This window comes from Hemiscyllium ocellatum, chromosome 2 (genome assembly GCF_020745735.1).
Source record: "Hemiscyllium ocellatum isolate sHemOce1 chromosome 2, sHemOce1.pat.X.cur, whole genome shotgun sequence".
In the NCBI taxonomy this organism is placed as follows: Eukaryota; Metazoa; Chordata; class Chondrichthyes; order Orectolobiformes; family Hemiscylliidae; genus Hemiscyllium; species Hemiscyllium ocellatum.
Window position 1 is genome coordinate 21581933 of NC_083402.1, and position 25589 is coordinate 21607521.

The 25589-nt window shown below is 42.0% G+C and overlaps 1 protein-coding gene across 1 annotated transcript in view; it reads right to left on the minus strand.

Moving 5' to 3' along the window:
• The window catches only part of vegfc (vascular endothelial growth factor c), a 234832-nt gene that overhangs the window by 70771 nt on the left and 138472 nt on the right, over window positions 1–25589 (minus strand). Inside the window, exon 3 of the mRNA XM_060835045.1 lies at window positions 14371–14561. Within this exon, the coding sequence (XP_060691028.1) occupies window positions 14371–14561 (191 nt within the window). The remainder of the gene's footprint in view (window positions 1–14370; window positions 14562–25589) is intronic.

A 25589-nucleotide genomic window follows, 5' to 3' on the forward strand; every position in this document is an offset into this window, starting at 1 on the left:
AAGCAACAGTTTAAAAAGGAAGAACAAGAATAGGTGGTTTTAAAACATGTATTAATGGTTTGAGGTGTTCAGTTTTATCCTGAGACCACAGGATAAAATTTAATTGCTGTCTTGTGTCTTCAACAGTGGCAAAATCTAAATTTGTGATGAATGGATATTTCTTAAATTTCCTTTCTCACCAGGAGCTATTTTTCCAGGTGGTGAGGAATAAATATGAATAAACTTGCAGAAAAATGTAAATGAAACATGAGATACAGATCTGAGTTTGAGTCAGAGTTGAAATGCCCATCAGCCATGATTGAATGGTGGAGTGGACTCGATGGGCCGAATGGCCTTACTTCCTCTTCTGGTCTTATGGTCTTATGAGTCATTTCAGTGTCACCTTAGTTTCCTTCAGATAACCAGGGATCTTGGTTATTAACAGTTTCATGAAATGGTTCAACCTGTTGCCAGGTGATTGATGCAACCATCTTATTTTTGTGGTTATTTTCATTATTAAAACCAATTTAGTTCACAATAGGACCCAGGTATTAAAAAAAAATCAGATGACGGATGTTGAAAATTGGTTGTCCATTTTCACAACTATCATAAGAAATTAGTTGCGGCCACAGTTTGGCATTCAAAGACCATAAGATATAGGAACAGAAGTAGGCCATTCAGCCCATTGAGACTGCTCCACCATTCAATGGGATCACAGCTGATCTTTTAATCCTCAATTCCATTTTTCTGTCTTTTCCATATAGCCCTTGATTCACTTACTGATGAAAAATCTGTCTACCTCAGTCTTGTACATACTGAAAGACTCAGCCTTGACAGCCCTCTAAACTACCACTGAGAGAGGAAATTCCTCCTCATCTCTATTTTAAATGTGTGACTCCTCATTCTGAGATTATGCTCTGTAGTCATAATCATCCAGAAAGAGGAACAACTTTTCTGGATCTAACTTGTCAAGACCTTGAAGAATCCTGTTTGTTTCAATCAGGTCACTTGTCATTCTTCTATTATTCCAATGAGAACAGGCCCAACCTCTCTTCATAAAGCTGTCCTTCTATACCTAATATTTGCCTAGCGAGCCTTCTCTAGGCTGTCTCCAAAGCCAATGTATCTTTCCTTAGATAAAGGGCACAAAACACTGAAGTTTTCAAGCTCTGGTCTGACTAGTGCTTTTAGCAAAGCCTCCCTACTGTTACTCTTCATTCCCTTTTGAAGGAAAGGCCAATATTCCATTTACAATCTCTACTACCTGCTGAACTAGGATGCAAGCTTTTCACGATACATGATGTGGAGGTTCGGGGTTTGACAGGGTGGACAAAGTTAAAAATCACACAACACCAGGTTATAGTCCTGTTGGACTATGACCTAGTGTTGTGTGGTTTTTAATCTCTGGATGAAGGCATTTCTCCTCATCTCAGTACTAACTTGCTTTCCGGGAATCCTTAAACTGGGAGACTTCATTGTGGACTCTTGTCGTCAGGAACATTATCCCTGGATTTACCTTTCCTGGACATGGTAGAAACCTTTAAAATTCTATAAGATCCTCCCCCATTCTTTCTAAACTTCAGTTCTGACTAATTCAGACTCTCTCCATGAGACAGCACTGCCATCGTAGAAATGAGTTTGGTCAACCTTCCTTGCACTCCCTCTATAAACCTCTTCCTCAGGTTAGGAGACCAAAACTGCACACAATATTGCAGTTGTGGTCTCAACAAGGCTATGTATAATTGCAGCAAGCTATCCTTGCTCCCACATACAAATTTATTTGGAAGTATAAGCTTTTGGAGCACTACTTCTTCATCAGGTAGGCAGGATCACAGGACACAACATTTATGGTAAAAGATCAAAGTGTCATATTATTGACACGATGTATTGGACAAGCCTAGTCTTTAATCACTTAGAATGAGTTGCAAGTTTCGATTTATTAATATGTAAATCCCAGAACTTCTTTCAAGTCACATTCCCGAGATAACTTAAGGTTTTATAAAATAAAAGGTGACATCTCAGATGTATCCTCAATATATCGCAGCAGTTGCATGACACTTTGGTCATTTACTATAAACTCTGTATCCTATGATCCTGCCCCATTAGCTACCTGATGAAGCAGCAGCGCTCTGAAAGCTTGTACTTGCAAACAAACTTGTTGGACTATAATCTGATGTTATGTGATTTTTATGGATTCATGGATGAGGTTTCCTAAATCCCTCTGTTCTGTCGATTTCTACAGTATTTCCCCATTTAAATAATATTCAGCTCCTCTAGTCTTTCTGCAAATGTGCATAACCTCACCATTTCCCACATTACATTTCATCAGCCAAGTTTTTGCTCACTCACTTAATCTGTCTATATCCTCTATGTATCATCCTCATCATTTGTCTTCTCAACTATTTATGTAGTATCTGCAAACTTGGTGATAATAGAACACAGAACACAGAAAAATACAGCACAGTACAGGCCCTTTGGTCCTCAATGTTGCGCCGACCCAAGCCCACCTAACCTACACTAGCCTACTATCCTCCATATGCCTATCCAATGCCCATTTAAATGCCCATAAAGAGGGAGAGTCCACGATAATAGAACACAGAAAAATACAGCACAGTACAGGCCCTTTGGTCCTCAATGTTGCGCCGACCCAAGCCCACCTAACCTACACTAGCCTACTATCCTCCATATGCCTATCCAATGCCCATTTAAATGCCCATAAAGAGGGAGAGTCCACCACTGCTACTGGCAGGGCATTCCATGAACTCACGACTCGCTGAGTAAAGAATCTACCCCTAACATCTGTCCTATACCTACCTCCCCTTAATTAAAAGCTATGCCCCCTCGTAATAGCTGACAAGTTCTCATTGTCAACCCTATCTAAACCCCTAATCATCTTGTAATATGTTTACTTTCCTCATCTAAGTCATTAATATATATCATAAGTATGCTGCAACTTACTAAATTATAGTCTGGCTTAGAGATGCTTTGTTTTCAACAATTTTTGTCAAAAATCTACATAGGAGATTTTCTTTTCACCATGTATCCAGCACTAGTATTACTTTTGCCATTGGGTCAAAGATCAATCTTGCTGTTTTGCACTTGACTCACTGTAATGAAATGCTTTCCTGTGCAATTTTCCATTTCAACATTTAGTTTTGTTAGATTTGCTAGTAGTATTATTGAGTATAAATCTCCAGAGAGCAGTAAATATAATCTGATTCTGTTAAGAGTCTGCTGCACTTAAGTCTACACCCCTTCAGAATCTATGGTTTTCTGATTTTTGCACGTTCACTTAAATGTTCTTGTCTGGCCAAAGACATTATATCGAGAGGTGCAAATGTTTGCCTGTTGTTCTGGTGTGCTTATCCTAGATATCAGTTTGCAAATGCCACTATGCATTTTAATCAGTTTAAATTCAAATATGCTAACTTCTTTTCAGGAAAGTTTATTCTAAATACATAGCTGTGATGTTCTCCCTGTTTATCTTTGGAAAGGCTGCATTTGTGGCTAACGCCACTACTGGGCAGAGAAATGGCCATTCATCTGTAAAATTGGAATTGTGCTTTTATGCTTACATCCAACAGCTAAGCAAAGTTTATCAAATGACTCATCTCATCATAGAATAAAACGAAGAACTGCGGACACTGTAGATTTGAAACAAAAATAGAAATGGTTGGAGAACTCATGAAGAGTCATAGAATCCCCACAGTGTGAAAACAGGTCATTTGGCCCAAAGAGTATCCCATTCCCCTACCCTATTACTGACACACCCCCTGACTAAGGCACCTAACCCACACACCCCTGAACATTAAGGGCAATTTAGCACGGCAAATTCACCTAACCTGCACATCTTTGGACTAGGGGAGGAAACCCATGCAGACAGGGGGAGAATGTATAAACTCCACATAGACAGCTGCCTGAGGTTGGATTCAAACCTGGGTCCCTGGCACTGTGAGGCACCAGTGCTAACCACTCAGCCACAGTGCCACACATGGAATTGGGGCATTAACAGTGCTTTCTTCCCAAAGATACTGCCAGACGCGTTCAGTTTCTCCAGCAATTTCTGGTTTTGTTTCACCTCATCTTAGGTTTGATGCATTTTCCACTACAATAGAAATCAAGTCAACAGGCTTGGTTACATATTCCTGAGAAGGTCCATAATAGAAGATTCTTTGGCATCAGCAGCAGTGTCTACTTATTGATAAGTCCAATCAAAAATCAGAACAAGACAAATCTTTGCTTGACCATTTATTCTTCTGCTTACAGATAAAATTACAGTTTGACATTTCAAATGCCTGTCAAAACTCTTTTCACGTTTTTGGCACTTGTTGCCAGTGCATCATGGTGGCCTTTTTCAATGGTGGCATCCTATTCTGATATTTCAGAGATATATCCTGTTTTAGTGATTAAAAATGGTCATTGAGTGCTCAGCAGTGCAACTCTTCCTTTTACGCCCAGTCTAAGATGGAATCTGGTCTGTAAGTATTTTGAAAGTGCTTTCTGTCTACAAACTATACCCACCTAAATGAAAATCGACATTTCAAGCATAAGCCTTTCTTCATTCCTGAAGAAGGGCTTATGCCCGAAACGTCGATTCTCCTGCTCCTTGGATGCTGCCTGACCTGCTGCGCTTTTCCAGCCATACATTTTTCAGTTCTGATCTCCAGCATCTGCAGTCCTCACTGTTTCCACCTAAATGAAATAAATTTGAATAATGCACTACAATCTGGCAACATCACTGACAGTGGCGAGGAGACTGACTGACATGGGAACGGAAAAGTTTATTGTTGCCTTTTGACACTCTTAGGAGGTTCAGACAAAGTTTTGCCAACGCGACAACAAAGGGAAGGCATTTGCTCATTTATGTGGAAAGAAATGAGTCAAATTAATTGTTTGCTTTTTTTCAGAAGCCTGGAACAGTTGTTATGGCAGAATGGACACTTTCTACACAGTGTTATTCTGTGATCTGCCAATGGGATTTTGATTTGGGAGTGTCTGTGGTGTGAGTGTCATCTCCTCAAATTTATCAGTGAAAGTTTTAGAGTCATTCTGTATCATCATTTATTTCTGTATGGAATAATACTCCCTAGTAATCTGTCATAACCATCCTTTTGTGGCTTATGAATTAATTTATGAATTAATCTGTATATATTCTTGTTAATAATGCATAAAATTCTAGGTATTCTGTCTTGAATTGTTCAATGTGACTGTGTCCAGAGATTGGGTACAGGGAGAGATTGGATTGAGGATGAATGTGATAAATGGAGGTGAGGGGCCATGGAGTAGATTAGATTAGATTACTTTCAGTGTGGAAACAGGCCCTTCGGCCCAACAAGTCCATACCAACCCTCCGAAGAGTAACCCACCCAGACCCATTCCCCTACACCTAACACTGGTCAATTCACCTGACCTGCACATTTTTGGACTGTGGGAGGAAACTGGAGCATACCCCACGCAGACACGGGGAGAATGTGCAAACTCCACACAGAGAGTTGCCTGAGGCTGGAATTGAACCTGGGTCTCTGGTACTGTGAGGCAGCAGTGCTAGCCACTGTGCTGTCCTCACTGTAGCTAGAATGCTAAATTCTGTAAGGCTCTGTTCCAAAGCTCAGGATATGTCAAGGTTGAGATGCAATTGTTGCAATTTGAAGTCAAATGTGGAAAGGAAGCTAACAGCTTATAATGAAGTCAAGTCCCAGATTGAGGTCTGAGGGTGTGAGGAGATGGATTGGATTAGGTACAGGGATGCCAAACTGGGAACAAGTGCTAATAAAGCATAGTCTCAAATCTGGCCATCAAATTATAAACACCATAATAGCAAACAATGGCTCATGAATTAATGATGGGATCTGATGAAGAGAAATCAGATTGCTGAACACTGAAGAAGCAAATCAGATGATCATTCCATTGACGAATGTATAAGCAGATCATGCATTACTTTAAATGATCTTTGAAGGGCTCTTGTGGTGCAACAGGGATGTCTCTATCTCTAAAACGAATGAATAACCTCATCTAGGGTTGATACAGAAATAACTATAGCACCTTCCACTATATTAGGAAATCCTGTCAACAGGAATGGTTATGTATACTCAAGAAGATCCATAAAGAAATCCAGAAGTAAAGTCGCTGCCTCTAAGTCAAGAGACCTGGATTTAAGTCTTATCTACTCCAGAAATATGTAATAACATCTATGAATGGGTTGGTTAAAAATATCTATATACATTTTCAATGTATGCTAGGCACAGGGGAGGGAATTGATTGATACTTGAAAGATGAATCTTTAGGGCTCTCGTTCTGCAGTGGTGAGACACCTCCATCTGGGTCAGAAAGCATAGGTTCAAATCCCACCTGTACCAGAAGTGTACATAATGTATCTAAACTGGTTGATACAAAAATACCTGGAAGAAGAACTTAACAGACAGAGACATGACCTGATAGAAGTTTATCAAATCATAAGGGGCACGTTTAGGTGGAATAGTCATTTCCCTGAACTGGGCGAGTCCTGAACTAGAGGGCATAGATTTCAGGTGAGAGGGGGAAGATTTAAAAGGGACCTAAGGGGCAACTTTTTCAAGCAGAGGGTATGCGGACATGGAATGAGCTGCCAGAGGAGGTGGTGGAGGCTGGTACAATTACAACATTTAAAAGGCATCTGGTACATGAATAGGAAGGATATGGGCCAAATGCTGGTCAATGTGACTAGATTTATATAGGGTATTTGAACGGCATGGACGAGTAGGACCGAAGGGTCTGTTTCTGTGCAACAAAATGACTCTAAATGCTGGGGAGATACCTACATTTTGTTAATGACTTAATCATTCATGATCTAAAATGCAGGGTGGAAGTTGAGGAATTAGTTCTGTGCACGAAACTCAATCTACAACATTGCAAATTTTGGCATGTGCTGCTTCGGTTATCAGTAAAGTGGAGCCTTGAAAGTCTCCCAATTTGTGCTCATTTACCCTCCTTGAGAAGCATCAGCACAATTAAAATTCAGCGTTACCGGGAAAGTCAGCCGAGGAATCAGCCATTAACAAATGGTCAAGAATGGGTAACAAAAGTGTAAATCCTCTGCAGACAGTCAGTGTGTGCCTGGTTTCCTTTTGACACACAATGATTACGATACTCATTGAAAGTTGGCGGGTGGGGTCTTCCTGCTGCTAGCTCAATGGAAGGCCATGCCCATGAGGTTCATTGTGTTAAATATTCAACTGCTTGCACTTTGGAGGATGCCAGAAGGAATTCATTCTCAAGGCACCCTCAGGGCTGATGTCACACAAACTGCCTCGTCTTTCATCAGGTTCTATAAAATCTGTTCTGCTGACAAGTCTGGAATTCCACTGTCCAGCTTGCACTTATGCAACTTAGACGCTGCCGTGGCTACTGACTTTTCTTATGGTTCAGTCAGAGGATGGTAATAATCAGGATATGCTGGTGTTGATAAATCGAGTCCATTGTAATTTTCAGTGAGATACAGGCTTCCTTCCAGACACTGATCAAATGTAGACAAGCTAAATAGACTTAAGAACCGTCTGCAACTGCTGGATATATTTGACTACCGTACCATACTTTCACATGGGAAAGTTATAACGCAGAGGAAACGGTTCATGTTTCATTACATTTCGCTCCAATCAGGTAATAATAAATAAATCGCATCAGTTTACCCTGTTAAAGCTAAAACTGTTCAGTTAAGGGAGCCAACTGTAATTTAAGCCAAGTGTCTTTACACATTTGGATTTCTCATTTTTGCTTCTTGCTTTTAGGATTTTGCTGCATTCCCTATTCCCGACATGCTCTCTTATTGCGGTGTCTCACAGAACCTTGCTTTGCAGCAAAAAAAAAGATTTTATCTCCTTCATTCAGTGGATGTGGGCATCGTCGATTAGATCAATTTTTATTGCCTATCGTAATTACACTTGAGAAGTTAGTGGGTAGCTGTTTTATTGAACTGCTGCAAGTCCACAGGCCTATATTAAAGCAGTTTGATAGAATGAAAGAACGGTTGATGCTGGAAATCAGAAACAAACACAGAAATTGCTGGAAAAGCTCAGCAGGTCAGGCAGCATCTGTGGAGAGAAATCAAAGTTAACATTTCGGGTCCAGTTCTGACTAAATTTTAGGCACAGGGATTCACATCCAAACTAGCCAGATGAGAAAATCTGAATTCAATCAAATCTGGAATTTGATACTGACCATATAATCACTACTGATTGCAATAAAACATATCTGGTTCACTCATGTTCTTTAGGGAAGAAAATCTGCCACCCTTACCTGATCTGACCTACATGTGACTCTGGACACACCGGTTATGTGATTGATTCTTAAATGGTTTCCAGGCAACTAGGGTTGAACACCGAATGCAATGCCACCCACGTGCCATGACCACATGTTTTAAAATGAGCTGCTTTTGTCTTGGATGGTTTGAATCCAACTATAGTTAGTGAAGGCACAAGACAATTTTTTGTTATTTCTATTATAAAATGGTCACCTTACAAAGCTAGGAAATTGGCAGCCTTCCGAAACAGGTAAAGAGAGAATTCTGCCACTTCTCAAGAGGTCACACTATGTGTTATTGACATGATAACTTTAAGAGGAATGTAGTTCGCAGAAGGCAAAACATACAACGCTAAACTCTATCCAAAGCCATTTCTAAAAATCCATCCACAGGATGTGGGTGTTGCTTGCTGGTCATTTATTACCCATCCCAAGTTGGCCCTGAGTATGTGCTGGTGGGCTGCTTTTTGAATTGATGTAATCCATTTAGTAAAATACAAAAGGAGAGAAAAATGAAAAAAAAAAGCACCTGATATAAAATTACAGAACATAACTTACTGGAAAAGCTCAACAGGTCAGGCAGCATCTGTGAATAGAAGTTGGAGTTAATGTTTTGGGTCTGGTGACCATTTCTCAGAACTGAGATCACAGGAGTCAAAACATTAACTCTGATTTCTCTTCTCTTCTGAGCTTTTCCAGCAGCTTCTGTTTTTGTTTCTGATTTACAGCATCCATAGTTCTTTCAGTTTTTATTTGATGCAAGATTACATCAGGTACACATTGCAGAAACAGATCATTATGGTCTAACCAGTCCCTACCAGCATTTATATTCTGTGTTAACCTACTCTAAACCTTCCTCATCTAAAACTGCCATACAATTCTGTGCCCTTCGCCTTCACATAATGATTTAGTTTCTCCTGAAACATTTCTGCATTTCAACCACTCTCTGTAGTAGCAATTCTTTTTTTAAAAAGGCAACATTTCAATAAATTTTTGTTGCAAACATTTTAAACACCAATTTCATAGAAAATGAAAATTCTATATGACCATAAGAAATAGGAAAAGGAGAAGGCCATTCAGCCCTCACAACTGCTTGACCGTTCGATAGTTTCATGGCTGATCTGATATTCCTCATGCCCAATTTCCTGCCCTTTCCACCGTAGTCCTCAATTCCCCTACAGATCAAGAATCTACCCATCTCAGTCTTAAATGTACATAAGGACTCTTCCCCCCCCCCCCCCCCCCCCCCCCACACACACACACACCTATCTAAGGCAAGGAGTTCTAAAGATTCACAATTCTCAGAGAAAATACATTCCTCCTCATTCAGTTTTGGATTGGGATCCATTTATTTTCTGAGACTATGACCTTTGGTCCTAGACTCTCCTATGAGGGAAAACATCCTCTTAGCATTTACCCTGTCAAGTTCCTTAAGTTCAAAATGACCTCTCATCCTTCTAAATATTAGCAATTTGAGTCCCAAGCTGTTTATCCTTTGCTCATAAAACAACCCTTTCATACCAGGGATCATCCTAGTGAGTGTTCTCTGAACTGCCTGCAATGAAATGACATAATTCTTAAATGAAGGGAACAAACCTGCTTACAATACCCCAGATGTGGTGTCACCAGCACCACATAGAATTGAAGTAAAATTTCCCTTCCTTATATTCCAATTCCCTTGAAATAAGGGCCAACATTCCATTAGCCTTCATGATGACCTGCTGCACCTGTATGCTGGCTTCCAGTATCTCATGCACAAAGACCCCTAAGTCCCTTTGTGTTGCACCGTTCTGCAGTTCCTCTTCATTTAAATAATATTCTGTTAATTTGGTCTCCATTCCAAAATGAACTTTGTATTTCCCATATTATACCCATCTGCCAACTTTTTTAGATTACTTACAGTGTGGAAACAGGCCCTTCAGCCCAACAAGTCCACACCGACCTGCCAAAGTGCAACCCATCCATACCCCTTATCTAACACTACGGGCAATTTAGCATGGCCAATTCACTTGACCTGCACATCTTTGGACTGTGGGAGGAAACCGGAGTACCCGGAGGAAACCCACGCAGACACAGGGAGAATGTGCAAACTCCACACAGCCTGTCACCTGAGTCGGGAATTGAACCCGGGTCTCTGGCGCTGTGAGGCAGCAGTGCTAACCACTGTGCCACCACGTCGCCCACACGGTGGGCTCATTTACTTATCAATATCTCTCTGTAAAATATTTATTTCCCTCTTACAACTTGTCTTTACATTTAATTTTATGTCACCTGCAAATCTGACTACAGACATTTACTTCCTTCCTCCAAGTCATGACTACATGTTCAACTACCTTTAACGAGGAGTACCCCAGTTTCTATCCATTTACCTATTTATTTCCATGTAATGAATGAAGAGAGGCCTGGGGAAGATAAAGAATGACTCGGAGGGGAAAAAGTACAGTATAATGCAGCAACAATTGGGAATGAATGTACTTGTTATAATGGAACTCCATTCTGAGGTAAACATGTCAGATCAGTGTGAGTCATTCCTAAAATAATTGCATTGCTTTTGGAGCAGAAATGGCCACTGAATGATTTAAGATGGTGTGCACATTTCCTTAGTATTAAAACTATATGGGCTCTGCTCAGCTGCATTAACCCCCCATTGTTCTCAAATTTTCCTGTGGTTTCTGACTGCTACTCTCTCTGCTCAAGCTCATCACCTTGTGTTCTATCCCATTCCTGGAATGAGTGGAATTCTCTCCAAGTCCAGCCTCCCAGTCACTGGCCATATCCCAAATATGGTTGGCAGGTCAAAGCCACTGGCTTGCTCAGGAGTGATAAAGAGTGGCTGCACACTGAGGGCTCCTGGGTGGCATGGTGGCTCAGTGGTTGGCAATGCTACCTTCCAGCACCAGGGATCCAGGTTCGATTCCAACCTTGGGCAACTTCCTGCATGGAGTCTGCACATTCTCCCCATGTCTGTGTGGGTTTTCTCCGGGTGCTCCAGTTTCCTCCCACAATCCAAAGATGGGCAGGTTAGGTAAATTGGTTATGCTAAATTGCCCATAGTGTTCAGGGATGTGTAGATCAGGTGCATTAGTCAGGGGTAAATGTTGGATAATAGGGGAATGAGTCTGGGTGGGTTACTCTGCAAAGGGTTGGCGTGGACTTGTTTCCACACTTTTGAGATTCTGTGGATTTGTACTCCATTCAATTTCTGGTTCTGGATTTCCAGCAAGTGAGACTGGGGGATGTGGTCATCCAAAGGTAGCAGCAAAACAATTTTATGCAAAGGTTAGAACAAAGAGTCATACCACAAATTCAACCCAAACTCTGGGTCAGATCTGTCGATGACACGTTTGTAATCATTAAAAACACGGAAAGAGAAAAAACACACCGGATCATCAACGCCACACTCACAGGAATCCGATTCACGAGAGAAGAAGAAAGGGATAGCCAACTCCCATTCCTAGACGTGATAGTACAGAGAACACCGAACGGAGAATTCACCACAAGGGCACACAGGAAACCAACACACACAGACCAAGTCCTAAACTGTGAAAGTAACCACCCCAACACACACAAACGAAGCTGCATCAGGACACTATTCAAAAGGGCCACAACACACTGCAGTACACCAGAACTGCAAAAAGAAGAAGAGGAACACCTATACAAGGTATTCGCCAAAAACGGATACCCACGCAACTTCATCAACAGATGCCTAAGAGAAAGACAACGGAACGAGGACATGCCACAACCCAAAGGACTAGCCACACTACCATACATCAGGAGCGTTTCTGAACTGACAGCCAGACTACTGCGACCCTTAGGACTCATAACGGCACACAAACCAACAGCCACGCTCAGACAAGAACTCACTAGAACGAAGGACCCGATACCCAACATGAGCAAAACTAATGTAGTGTACAAAATACCATGCATGGACTGCACAAAACACTATATAGGACGAACAGGAAGACAGCTAACAATCCGCATACATGAACATCAACTAGCCACGAAACGACACGACCAGCCATCCCTAGTAGCCACACACACAGACAACAAGCAACATGAATTCGACTGGGACAACACCACTATCATAGGGCAAGCAAGACAGAGAACAGCCAGGGAATTCCTAGAGGCATGGCATTCATCCACAAACTCCATCAACAAACACATCGACTTGACCCAATATACCAACCACTACAGCGGACAGCTGAAACTGACAACAGGAAGCGGCAAGGACAGACCACTATAAATACCGGAAGAAACATCAAAGAAGCGCTTCGTAGGAGGCTCCAAAGCACTGATGATGTCGCCTAGCCAGGGGACGAAACGTTTGCAACAAAAACTTCCAGCTCGGCGAACAGAACCACAACAACAATTTCACTGATACAACCGTGGGTTGTCAATCTTTCATATTCACTATTTGAATCCACCTTGGACAAAGGAACATTCAGACATCCAAAAAAAAGTAGTAACAGACAAAATATTTGTACAGCCTTGTTGAATTATGCCGCGGCAGACCAGAGCTTTACTGATAGAAGTCCCCAATGGAGAGTTACAATTTCAACACTTCTCTATTAATTATATCACTAAGGAAACCAAGAACTGACTGCAAGCAGCCAGCAATTTCTTCAAAGTAATGATGGTGTGGTATTTTGTTCATCCTGAAGCTTCTTATAAAAATATCTTACTGACCTTACTGGACTGAAGGTAATTGTCTGAGAGGGTGGGATGGTGGAGAATGATTAGCTTTCTCTTGTTACTTGTGGTGAAGAAGGTACATTGAGCTTTCTGCAGTGCCAGCTTGGTTTTATGGCTACACCATTCCCACTCAGTCACAAAAAGATGGGTTTCAGTCCCACTGCAGAGACCTGAGCATTGAATACTGCTCGACATTCCACTGCTTTACCCAGGCAATGATAACATTCTCGGATGCGCTGTCCTTTCAATGAACTGTCAAACCAAGGCACTATTAGTGGATGCCAAGGATCTGAAGACACTACTTAGAGGAGGTTTATCCCAGTATTCAGGGAGAGTACGTAACCCTCATTCAGCATCACAAAAAAACATGTATCTGCTCTCAATGTTGTTTTGTTATAGAGTCACAGAGGTCTCAATCATGGAAACAGACGCTTCAGCCTGACATGCCCATGCCACCAAGTTTTCACAATTAAATTAGGAGTAAAAAGTGAGGTCTGCAGATGCTGGAGATCAGAGCTGAAAATGTGTTGCTGGTTAAAGCACAGCAGGTCAGGCAGCATCCAAGGAACAGGAAATTCCCTCCACCCTACCTTTTATCTTAGCCTGCTTGGCACACTCTCCTCATTCCTGATGAAGGGCTCTGGCCCGAAACGTCGAATTTCCTGTTCCTTGGATGCTGCCTGACCTGCTGTGCTTTAACCAGCAACACATTTTCAGTTCACAACTAAATTAGCATGGTTTACCTGCAATTGGCCCATATCTCTCCATACCTACCCCATCCATGTAACTGTCTAAATGTTTCTTAAATGACAAAATTGTACTTACTTTCACCACTACTCCTGGTAGCCCCTTCCAGACACTCACCACCCTCTGTGAGAAAAAAATTGCCCCTCTGGACTCTTTTGTATCTCTCTGCTCCCACCTTGAACCTATGCCCTCTCGTTTTAGACTCCCCGAGCATGGGGAAAAGCTGTTGGTCATCTCCCTTATCAATGCCTCTCACAATGGCATAAAAAAAGCACATACATACAACAAATAATCTCGATTACAACTGTGATTACACTTTAAGGCTCATTCACTGATGGAAATGCTTTGCGGTGTATATCAGTTGTGAAAACTGCCATATAAATGCGGGATTCTTTTTATCCTCGTGTGGAATCCTGAGCTGACTCTACCACCGAGAGTGAAGCATTCTCATACAAAATGGATTATGTTATCGCTACCACAAAAAAAAATTGAGGGATATGGAGTGACACTGGAGTTGAGGGAAAGGATTGACCTTTCACAAATCATGGAGGAGACCCAAAGTGCAGTATGGCTTAATACTGCTCTATTTTCTTACAATGGTTGGCCATACCACACAGCAGCAATGAACATATTTGGACTAAGTTTGTAAAGTTAGCAACAAAAGTAATGCGTACTTACTGTCTTGCTGACATAAGAAGTGCTGGTGTTCATACATGTTACTCCCTCGCTGTTGCAGCAACCACCACATCTGTAGACAGACACGCAGGACGGTTTAAAGATGATGTTTGTGGCTGACCCAAATTCTTTCCCCACGTCCAAGGACACCTCCCTGGGCATGCACTGAGTCCTTTTCCACTCAGTATCAATACCTGATTGGGCAGATTCAAATATCACAGAACAATAATCAAAACCTACTTGGATAAGATGGATGAAATACAATAAAGTGCCTTCAAATAAATTGATCGTAATGACATTTCTTTCCTTATTTGCAAATGGCCGACTTTCACCCAGCCATTCACACCTCATCCAGTTAGGCTTTAGGCTCTTCATTTACCTGTTACCATCCTCTTGGCCTTTTGCATCATGGAAACTTTTGTCAGTTAATCTCTCCTGCTCTTTGCCCTATCAAAGGCCTTCCCTATGTTCTTCTCCACTCCTCCCCACTCCCATTTCGTCAAAACCAAGAATATTGGTAACTTGCCCTGGTTCTGACAGAAAGTCACAGACCCGAACTGAGAAGTTTATTTCTGTCCCTGGGCTGCCTAACTGGAGGAGTCAAAGGCAAAAGAGTTGTGGGGGTGAGATCACAAGAAGTACCTGAAGAGGGCAGCATGGACTTGAATGGCCTTCTCCTGTGCTATAATGATTCTGTGATAAAGGCCTGTTGCCAGCAGCCAACTGAAGTGTTCTGATCAGCAAAACAAGCTCGCCACCCTCTCTCCCACTGAGATGTGAGGAACTGGGCCATTTGGTTCTTAATTCATTTGCGTGAAGTGGGTGTCATTGGCCAAGCCACCATTTATTGACTGATTACCCAGAGGGCAGTTAAGATTCAATCAATGTGCTGTGGGACTGGAGTCAAATGTAGTCCAGACTAGGTAAGGACAGCAGCTTCATTCGAGGACAGTACTGCACCAAATGGGTTTTTCCCCAACATTCAACCCATGGTCATCATTAGACTCTTCATTCCAGATTCTTAGTGGCTTCAAATTCCACTGTCTGCCGTGGCTGGAATTGAACCCGGGTCTCCAGAACATTACCTGAGTCAGCAGCCTGGTGATTATACCACTGGGCCATCACCTTCTGAAGTAAATAGGCAACGTTCTGTGACCACAGTAGGAATACTGGCAGTATACAGTAGGGCACTAAGAATATAAGAAATGGAAGATAGATTTTGGAAATATCAAAGGGTTGACAGCTATGTGGAGTTGGAAAAAAAGACATATTGAGGCCTGGGGAAGGTCAGCCAAGCTCTGACAGTGTGGTGTAACACACTTGGGGGGATGAATGGCCTCCACCTGCTTCCATTTCTTATAATCTTAATGCCCTACAGTATACTGCCAGTATTTCCCATTGTGGTCACAGAACATTGTCTATTTACTTCAGAAGGTGATGGCCCAGTGGTATAATCACCAGGTTGCTGACTCAGGTAATGTTCCGAAGACCCAGGTTCAATTCCAGCCACGGCAGACAGTGGAATTTGAAGCTAATAAAAATCTGGAATCAAGAGTCTAATGATGACCATGGGTCAAATGTTGGGGAAAAACCCATTTGGTGCAGTATTGGCCTCGAAGGAAGCTGCTGTCCTTACCTAGTCTGGACTACATTTGACTCCAGTCCCACAGCACATTGGTTGAATCTTAACTGCCCTCTGGGTAATCAGCCAATAAATGGTGGCTTGGCCAATGACACCCACTTCATGCAAATGAATTAAGAACCAAATGGCCCAGTTCCTCACATCTCAGTGGGAGAGAGGGTGGCGAGCTTGTTTGGCTGACCAGAACACTTCAGTTGGCTGCTGGCAACAGGCCTTTATCACAGAATCATTATAGCACAGGAGAAGGCCATTCAAGTCCATGCTGCCTCTTCTGAGGAGAAAGTCATGTTCTGCGCTGATATCTCCTCCCAACTTCATTGCAAGCTCCTCCTCTTTGGATATTTAGAGCATTAGAGGAAATAAACTCCTCTACTGTTACACACCTACACTTTTCTGGATGGTTAAATGTTCTGATCCCACACCTTTGGACAAATGTACCAGGTATGGAATAACACCAATAAACTAGTATGCTAGTATGCAGCGAATATTTACACAAACTACCTCTGTAACCTCACACTTTATGTAAATTAAACTCCATCTGCCATTCCTCAGTCCATTAGCTCATCTGATCAAGATCCTGTTGAACTATGAGATACTACTTTTTTCCCCAGTGTTCCAAAACAATGCAACAGCTTATAAAACAGTTTTTAAAGAAACCTTTAAAAAATAAGATTCAGCTTGAACAGATGTTCACAGGTACTGAAATGACTAAAACCAGTCATTCAGATCTGTATGTCCTGTTTGATTGATGTCCTTCTGGAAAGTCCTTGCAGATTATCCAGCTTGGAAAAAACAAGCAATAAAATCAGACACAGGAATATACAAAGCAACTGGATTTCAGGCAACTGGCAGCGAAGAAGGTTACCTCACAATACACCGGAATCTTGAAAAAAGGGGCAATGGTTTGAGGAGTGGCAGATGGAGTATAGTTTAGATAAAAGTGAGGTGCTGCATTTTGGAAAGGCGATTCAGGGCAGGACTTATACACTTAATGGTAAGGTCCTGGGGAGTGTTGCTAAACAAAGAGACCTTGGAGTGCAGGTTCATATTTCCTTGTCAGTGCACTCTCAGGTAGATAGGATAGTGAAGAAGGCATTTGGCATCTTTTCCTTTCTTGGTCAGAGTATTGAGTACAGAAGTTGGGAGGTCATGTCGCAGCTGTAGAGGACATTGGTTAGGTCACTTTTGGAATATTGCGTGCAATTCTGGTCCCCCTCCTATGATGTTGTGAAACTTGAAAGAGTTCAGAAAAGATTTACAAGGATGTTGCCAGGGTTGGAGTATTTGAGCTATGGGGAGAGGCTGAATAGGCTGGGGCTGTTTTCCCTGGAGCATCAGAAGCTGAGGGGTGACCTTATAGAGGTTTATAAAATCATGAGGGGCATAGTTAGGATTAATAGACAAGGTCTTTTCCCTGGGGTGCGAGAGTCCAGACTAGAGGATGTAAGTTTAGGGTGAGAGGGGAAAGACTTCAAAGGGACCTAATGGGCAACTTTTTCACACAGAGGGTAATGCTTGTATGGAATGAGCTGCCAGAGGAAGTGGTGAAGGCTGGTACAATTGCAACATTTAAAAAACATTCGGATGGGTATATGAATAGGAAAGGTTTGGAGGGATATGGACCAAGTACTAGCAAATGGGACTAGTTTCATTTAGGATATCTGGTCGGTATGGATGAGTTAGATTGAGGGTTGGATTGCAGTATAGAAGAAGGAAATAGATTTATAACAAGAAAGTTGGAAGGTTTACACTCTTCCTTTCTGTTTCTCTTTGCCCCTTGAGAAACAGTACCTAGTGATAAAGCAAATTGGGGAATTTGCTGAGAATTCAAGGACATCTACAAATTTTGCCAAATGCTGAGGATACAAGTCATCAGTTAGGCAACCATTGTTTCAGTTTACAATCTAACAACGTCAAGAACTCTAAGGACTTTTTAAAACTAACTATTATTAATCTTCCTTCTTGTATTAGACACTGTCTCATTTTAAATTCATACCTGCATTGAAGTGGGCATTAAATAAGGCAGTTCATGATTTTGCTCAAGCCTTGTCAGTAATAAGACTCCTGTTTTCTTCACTTAAGGGAACCCAGTAATTGTTTCTTAATTATGAATACTGCAGTGTTTCAAACAAAGTGTGGTCTATGATAAGAAGAACTATGCTTTGTAGCCAACTGTGGAGGATAAGATCAGGGAAGCTGGTTTAGCCCTCCTCATCTTGTTTTAACATATATTTTAAGCTGATTATTCTTCAACCCAACATTTTGTAAACAGGCTTCCTAACTCTAAAGTTACATGTCTATCCATTATGGTGCAGAGATGCAGGATGTCAAGAGATGTGAAGCAATGGATTGCTATTGTCAGGGCTTTGTCCCTAATAGTGTACCTCCACCATATGGACTGCAGCAGTTCAAGGTGGTTGTTTACGATCACCTTCTCAGACCAGTTAGAGAGGGACAGTAAATTCCAACATCCCTTGAATGAGCAAATAAATAATTATGATGGCAGAGGAATAGATCAATTTTTACAGTAATGAGTTGTTACAATTTATTAATATACAGTTAAACTTTAATTTTCATTCTTGGATCATACTTTCAATCATAAAATGGCCTCTTTCATGACTAATTAGGTACATAGGCTGGGACCTTTTTTCACTGGAGTGGAGGAGGTTGAGGGGTAATCTTATAGAGGTTTACAAAATAATCTGGTCTCCAACCTAGAGGAAGCATGTTGTGAAACTCTGAAAAGGTTCAGAAAAGATTTCTAAGGATGTTGCAGGATCTGAGCTATAGGGAGGGGCTGAACAGGCTGGGGCTCCTTTCCTTGGAGCGTTAGAGGCTGAGGGGTGACCTTATACAGGTATATCTAATCATGAGGGGCATGGATAGAGTAAAGAGCCAAGGTCTTTTTCCCACAGTAGGGGAATCCAAAACCAATTGGCATAGGTTTAAAGTGAGAGGAGAAAGATTTAAAAAGGACCTAAGGGGCAATGTTTTCACGTAGAGGGTGATGCATGTATGGAATGAGCTGCCAGAGGAAGTGGTGAAGGCTGGTACAATTACAACATTTAAAAGGCATCTGGTCGGGTATATGCATAGGAAGGGTTTAGAGGGATATGAGCCAAATGCTGGCAAATGGGACTAGATTTATTTAGGAGATATGGTCGGCGGGAATGAGTTGGACCGAAGGTTCCAATCCAGTGCTGTAGAGCTCCAATGAGGAGCACAGATGAGGTGAATAGCAAAAGTCTTTCCCTAGGGTTGGGGAGTTCAAAACTATAGAGGATCATTTTAAGGTGAGAGGAGAAAGATTTAAAAGGGACTTGATGGGCAACCTTTTCACACAGAGGGTGGTGCATATGTGGAATGAACTGCCAGAGAAAGCAGTACATTCAGATACAGTTACAACATTTAAGAGACATTTGGATTAATTAATGAATAGGAAAGGTTTGTAGGGATGTGAGCTGAACACTGATAAATGGGAAAAGTTTAATTTGGGAAAATTGGTTGACATGGGTGAGTTGGACTGAAGGTTCTGTTTCTATGCTGTATCACTCTATGACTGTAAGTATTATAGCGATTTATGAGATTTGTAGCTCAGGTTAATGATAAGTATGTAAGTTAGCTCACTGAGCTTGAAGGTTTGTTTTCAGACATTCTCACTGATAATGTTATCTAGTATGGTGACAAAACGTCTGAAAACAAACCTTCAAGTTCAGTGAGCTTACTTACATACTTATCTAATATAAGTATTATATTGCAAATATTATGAAGTATTAATATACAGTTAAACATTGGTTTCTTTTCTGGAATCATACCTTCAGGCGACAAAATGACATTCTTCAGTAAACACTTTTTCCTGGGCACTTTGTGAATGTATAAATTATCAAATTTCTAAAGACCACATTTTGTCTCACATTCCACATAGTGCACGGAAAGGAATCTTGTGCTTATGTCCTCCCTCTGCTTTCCCAGTCGGGTGGTGAACTGCAAGTACCTAATGTTGATTTGGTCTTCATGCTTTTGCTTGGCATCCAACATCCTGTTTGTGTTGGCAGCTTGGAGGTTGTTTGAGGTCTTTAAACACAGTCAAGTTCAGTCTCTTACTGCCAGGATAAACTTGACAAATTCAACAATGTGAATTGATGCACATCCTAAATAAACCCACTAACTAAACAATGGGCTTCACTTCAGAATCCGTTTCAGAGGAAGTTCTGTTTATATTGTAGCTCCGATTCTGGTCAGCATTTCACACAGCAACTGCATCCAATTGGGAGAAGCAGAAGAAAGTTAGGGTTCCTGATGAAGAACTCATGCTCGAAACATCGACTCCCCTGCTCCTCGGGTGCCACCTGACCAGCTGTGTTTTTCCAGCACTACACTTTTTGACAATTGGTAGGATCACCCAATCATGGAATGTTCCAACATCGAACAAGACCATCATGACCAAGAAATAAAAATCAAGTCTAATCCTGTTTTTCAGATGTTAGTCTATAGCCTCACAGGTTATGATATGTCAGGGACACATGCAAATACATTTTAATTGTCTTGACCATTTCTTCCTCTCTTATCCTGTCAGGCAGAGAGCAGGTAACTACCAGATGAGGGAAAAAGCATTGCGCCTCAGATCCCCAATAAACCTCCAATTTTGTGCCCTACATCTATGCTCCTTGTTAGGGATGCCCGAATGGAGGAGAATAGGAACTCACCACTCACTCTATCATATAATTTATATGTTTTAACTTAATCTCTCTCAGCCTCCTATTTTGGCTTTTACATGTAACCCATTTTGTCTTCAAAATAGAGGCTGTAAAACAAAATTTATAAGCCTAAGCTGAGTCCCTGAAGCAGTTTCTAATTAGTTTTCTACAAAGTAGCTCTTTTTACTTAAATTTCAAAATGACCATTTCCTGGTGGAAAGTATTGGTACAGCACGGAGGTGAAAATTGAATCAGGTAGGGAATGTTGATGGCAGCATTGTTTATCCAGTGACATGTGTTTCCTAATATTCCTTTCTGTTGAAAAGAACAGCTTATATTGCCATGTAGCAGGGAGACATTGCAGTTCCATACTTCCACCATTAGAACAGTGTAATGACTTAGTTCGCTGGAGCACCTAATAAGGAATGGTTAATCCTCTGTCTGGGTAGAAGATTTGTGGAATTCCTAATGATTCATCTCAGGTCAGAGCTGGAGAGAAAGCTTCTGTGGGAAAGTTTCCAAACATTAGCTTATCTGCTTTGTCACAGTACAAACATAAATACTGATAAGCCAGGCCAGTTGTTTCACCTATCATTGCCCATCACAGACATATAATTTCCTCTTGAGTAACTGCCTCCACCAATCCACTCCGCAAACCATCCAGGTATTCACTCTTCATAGCGTGACCAGCTCCATCTCACGAGCTACAGGCTCAGTCTGCATTCAATGAAGCCACGCGTGACATGAATATCTTATTTAGGTCACAAGGGGGCATGTTTGTTACATCCTGCTTCATGCTATACCTGGATATAGGAAAGTGTAGATCGGCTCAACGTAAAGCAAGATACCCAGGCCTTTTGTAACTGGCACCATTGAGCCTTATCTAATAGACTCAAACATGAACAAGATTTTCCCCAGAGGCCCTCCCACTTATCTACTGTTACTTGGAAAACAGGGGCATGAGTAGGCTGTTTGACTCTTTGAGTGTGTTCCACAATTCATCATGATCATGGTTTTAGAGATATAAATTCATCGAGATGTACAACACGTTCCAACTCGCTCATGCCAACCAGATATTCTAAATTAATCTAGTCCCATTTGGCAGCATTTGGCCCATATCATTCTCAATCCTTCCTATTCATATACCCATCCAGATGCCTTTTAGATACTGTAAGTGTACTAGCTTCTACCACCTCCTCTGACAGCTCATTCCATAGACACACACATCTCTCTGCATGAAAAAGCTGCCCTTCAGGTCCCTTTTAAATCTTTCCCCTCTCACCTTAAATCTATGCCATCTGGCTTTCAACTCCCCTAACCCAGGAAAATGACATTGGCTGTTCAAGCTATCTATGCCCCTCATGATTTCATAAACTTGCATATGGTCACCCTTCAATCTCTGGTGTTCCAGGGAAAATAGCTTCAGCCTATTCAGCCTCTCCCTGTAGATCAAACTCTCCAGTCCCAGCAATATCCTTGTAAATCTTTTCTGCACCCTTTCAAGTTAAACAACATCTTTTCTACATCAGCATCATCCAACTCATACCCTGTCCCCACTTTCTCCCCGTAACCTTTGATCTTTTCAGCCCTAAAAACTACATCTTAATCCTTCTTGAAAATATTCAATATTTTGGCCTCAACTGCTCTCCATGGCAGAGAATTCCTCCAGCTCACCACACTCTGGGTGAAGACATTTCTTCACACCACAGTCTGAAATAGCCTACAGGCTGGGACTTTCGGTTCTGGACTTCCCCAACATTGGGACCATCCTTCCTGCGTTTACCCAGTCTAGTACTGCTAGAGGTTTATGGGTTTCTATGAGATCGTTTTGAACTGCAGTCAATCTAATCGTAATCCATCCAGTCTCACTTCATATATCAGTCACGCTACTCAGGTGGGAGAGATACCAAAATCTCAGAAAATCTATAGAAGGCGGCACGGTGGCACAGTGGTTAGCACTGCTGCCTCACAGCGCCTGAGACCCGGGTTCAATTCCCGACTCAGGCGACTGACTGTGTGGAGTTTGCACGTTCTCCCCGCGTCTGCGTGGGTTTCCTCCGGGTGCTCCGGTTTCCTCCCACAGTCCAAAGATGTGCGGGTCAGGTGAATTGGCCATGCTAAAGTGCCCGTAGTGTTAGGTAAAAGGGGTAAATGTAGGGGAATGGGTGGGTTTCACTTCGGCGGGTCGGTGTGGACTTGTTGGGCCGAAGGGCCTGTTTCCACATTGTAAGTAATCTAATCTAATCTAAAGAGCAGGTTACTACTGTATTTTCCCAGTTGAATAGTCTGGTACTTTGTGGTATCTGCTACTTCTACCAGATAGAGGCAGTTTGAGGCAGTTTCCACCAGTTCTCCTTTGTCTTTGCTTTTGCTTGGGCCTCTCTAGCTATTAGGGATAAAGGATACACCACTACACAACAGAAGAGGCACAGCTCTTCGACAACAGGACATCATAGCAACAAGTATAATTGCTTTTGGCCAGGGAAAATGAATAGAATGGAAAATGCTGGAGAAACTCAGCAGGTCTGGCAGCACTGTAGAAAGAAAGAAAAAGTTAATGTTTTGATTCCAAAACATCACCCCCAAGCCAGTGCCATACATAGATATTGGTTAGTTCATTTAGCCAAAAATCTCAGGAAGACAGAACCTTCCAAACACCTCTTGGAAGACTCTGTTTGCATAGGCAATGGTCTGAATTTTGTTTCTTTTCTCGCTCAAAATGCCTCTTAAATGTCTCAAGGGTTATCGCCACAACCATCTCCATAAATAATGAGTTCCAGATACCAATCACTCTCTGGGTGAAATAAAATTCTTCCTGAAATCCCCTCTGAACTCCACTCCTTACCTTAAAGTTGTACCCTCTTGTCATTGACTATTCTACCAAGGAGAAAGGCTCCCCCCATCATCTCTAATGATATTCCTCATCACTTTGCGCACCTCAATCAGGTTTCCTCCCAAAGCCTTCTCTGCTCTAAGCAAGACAACCAGAGCCTATCTTAGCTCTCTCGTAGCTGAATTGCTTCAGCCCAAGCAACACAGAATCATAGAATCCCGGCAGGGTGGAAGCAGCCATTCCACACATTACATAGAACATAGAACATAGAAGGATACAGCGCAGTACAGGCCCTTCGGCCCTCGATGTTGCGCCGACCGAATCCTACCTAACCTATACTAGCCCAATAACTTCCAAATGCCTATCCAATGCCCGCTTAAATGACCATAAAGAAGGAGAGTTCACCACTGATACAGGCAGGGCATTCCATGAACTCACAACCCGCTGTGTGAAGAATCTACCCCTAACATCTGTCCGATACCTACCACCCCTTAATTTAAAGCTATGTCCCCTAGTAACACCTGACTCCATTAGCGGTAAAAGGTTCTTAGTATCTACCCTATCTAAACCCCTAATCATCTTATACACTTCTATCAGATCTCCCCTAAACCTTCTCTTCTCCAATGAGAACAGCCCCAAGTGCCTCAGCCTTTCCTCATAAGATTTTCCTACCATTCCAGGCAACATCCTGGTAAACCTCCTCTGCACTCGTTCTAAAGCTTCCACATCCTTCCTATAGTATGGCGACCAAAACTGCACACAATACTCCAGATGAGGCCTCACCAGAGTCTTATACAACTGCAACATGACCTCAGGACTCCGGAACTCAATTCCTCTGCCAATAAAGCCCAGCAACCTTCCATACCAACCTTCCGCAGAGCTTCCCACCCAGACCCACACCCACACCCCTACCCTATCCCTATATTTCCCATGGCTAATCCACCTAGGCATCTGGTGAATCCCTTCTTACCAGTGCATCAGTGTACAAAGTTAAAAATTACACAACACCAGTTTATAGTCCAACAGGTTTATTTGAGAGCACTAGCTTTTGCCGTGCTGCTCCTTCGCCAGATGATCAGCGCTCTAAAAGCTAGTGTTTCCAAATAAACCTGTTGGTCTATAATCTGGTGTTGCGTAATTTTTAACTTTGTCCACCCCGGTCCAATATTGGCTCCTCCACATCATTAGTGCAATCATGTCTTTCTTATTGTGTGGTGATCAGAACTGCATAGTACTCCAGTACCTAATTAATGCTATATACAGCTCAGTCATAATATTTTTGTTCTTGTATTCAATGTCTTGACTAATAAGGGCATATATCTCATGTGCTTTTGTAGCCACTTCATCTAAATGTCCTGCTGCCTGCAAGGATAGAGGGCTATGCATACCAAAGTCTCTCTGATTATCCCAGGGCCCAACCATTCAACATGTACTCCCTTGCCTTGATAGCACCTTTCAGATTAACTTCCATTTGCCACTGGTCAGCCCCACTGACCAGACTGTCTATATTGTCCTGTAGGCTAAGGCTTTCTTCCTCACTATTTACCACAACACCAACTTTTGCAACATCTGTGAACTTACTGACCATACCTCCGCACATTCATGTTGAGATCATTAATGTACACAACTAACAGCAAGGAATTCAACACCGAACTCAGCAGTACACAAATAATCTCAGGCTTCCAGTCACAATATCATGCTTTGACCATTTCTCTCTGCTTCCTGCCACTAAGCCAATTTTGGATCCAGTTTGTCAAATTGCCCTGTATCTCATTGGCATCTTAACCAGCTTGCCTTGCGACACCTTGTCAAAAGCCTGACAGAAGTCCAAAACAAAAGTTCCAAAACAACGCAACAGCATATAAAACAGCTCTCGGGAGTGTTGCTGAACAAAGAGACCTTGGAATGCAGGTTCATATATCCTTAAAAGTGGAGTGGCAGGTAGCTAGGATAGTGAAGAAGGCGTTTGGTATGCTTTCCTTTATTGGTCAGAGTATTGATTATAGGAGTTGGGAGGTCATGTTGTGGTTGTACAGGACATTGGTTAGGC